This window comes from Cucurbita maxima, unplaced genomic scaffold (assembly GCF_002738345.1).
Source record: "Cucurbita maxima cultivar Rimu unplaced genomic scaffold, Cmax_1.0 Cma_Scf00021, whole genome shotgun sequence".
NCBI lineage: Eukaryota > Viridiplantae > Streptophyta > Magnoliopsida > Cucurbitales > Cucurbitaceae > Cucurbita > Cucurbita maxima.
Window position 1 is genome coordinate 2,669,229 of NW_019272037.1, and position 745 is coordinate 2,669,973.

General features: G+C 38.3%; 1 protein-coding gene across 1 annotated transcript in view; it reads left to right on the forward strand.

Annotated features, from left to right (window-relative positions):
* The window catches only part of LOC111495270, an 8,953-nt gene extending 8,339 nt beyond the window's left edge, over positions 1 to 614 (forward strand). The window contains exon 9 of the mRNA XM_023145236.1: positions 104 to 614. Coding sequence (XP_023001004.1) covers positions 104 to 294 — 191 coding nt within the window. The 3' untranslated portion in view covers positions 295 to 614. The remainder of the gene's footprint in view (positions 1 to 103) is intronic.
* Positions 615 to 745: the final 131 nt, after the last annotated feature.

The following is a 745-nucleotide window of genomic DNA, read 5'->3' on the forward strand; positions in this document are numbered from 1 at the left end:
CCCCCGCCCCCCCCCCCCCGCAACTTCGCTTTACATACTGCATTTATATCTAGAAAGTTTTTAATTCTGAATTTGATGATTTCCTCCTTCATTCTTCAATCAGGAGGCATAGTGAACAACACGTTGAGACCACCCGTTCCGAGCTTCTGCGACCCTGACTGGAGATTGCTTATGGAACAGTGCTGGTCTCCTGACCCAGTAGTCCGGCCATCTTTCACAGATATAGCAAGCCGCTTGCGTGTGATGTCTACGGCTGCCCAGACAAGATCACCACAGAATCAGGCACCAAAGTAATAGTCTTTGATGATTTATACATAACCTACTTTGCTTTGCTTCCCGAGTTAGCATGGACAAGAGTTCCTTACCTGGATGTACTCGGTTACCTGTATTAGGCGAGTGTATTACTTAGAAATATATGAATAATAAGGGGCTGCGTCTGGATAAACGGAATTGTAGGTTGGTTTCAGATATCATCATCAATAGCGATATCGTGGTTTATGCGACACCTGAGGAATTGATTCATATGTAAAGTCAATTATTTATGACCACAGTGAATATATTCAACAACAAAACATTGGTTACCAGCCAATTGAAGTACCTATTGGGATTTTGTCTGAACGATTCTTTACTTTTACATGTTAAATGTTAATTGTCTAGACAAGTGATGTTTGTATGTTCGTTCGTTTTTTTTTTTTTTTTTTTTTTTTTTTTTTTTTTTTTTTTTTTTTTTTTTTTTTTTTTTTTT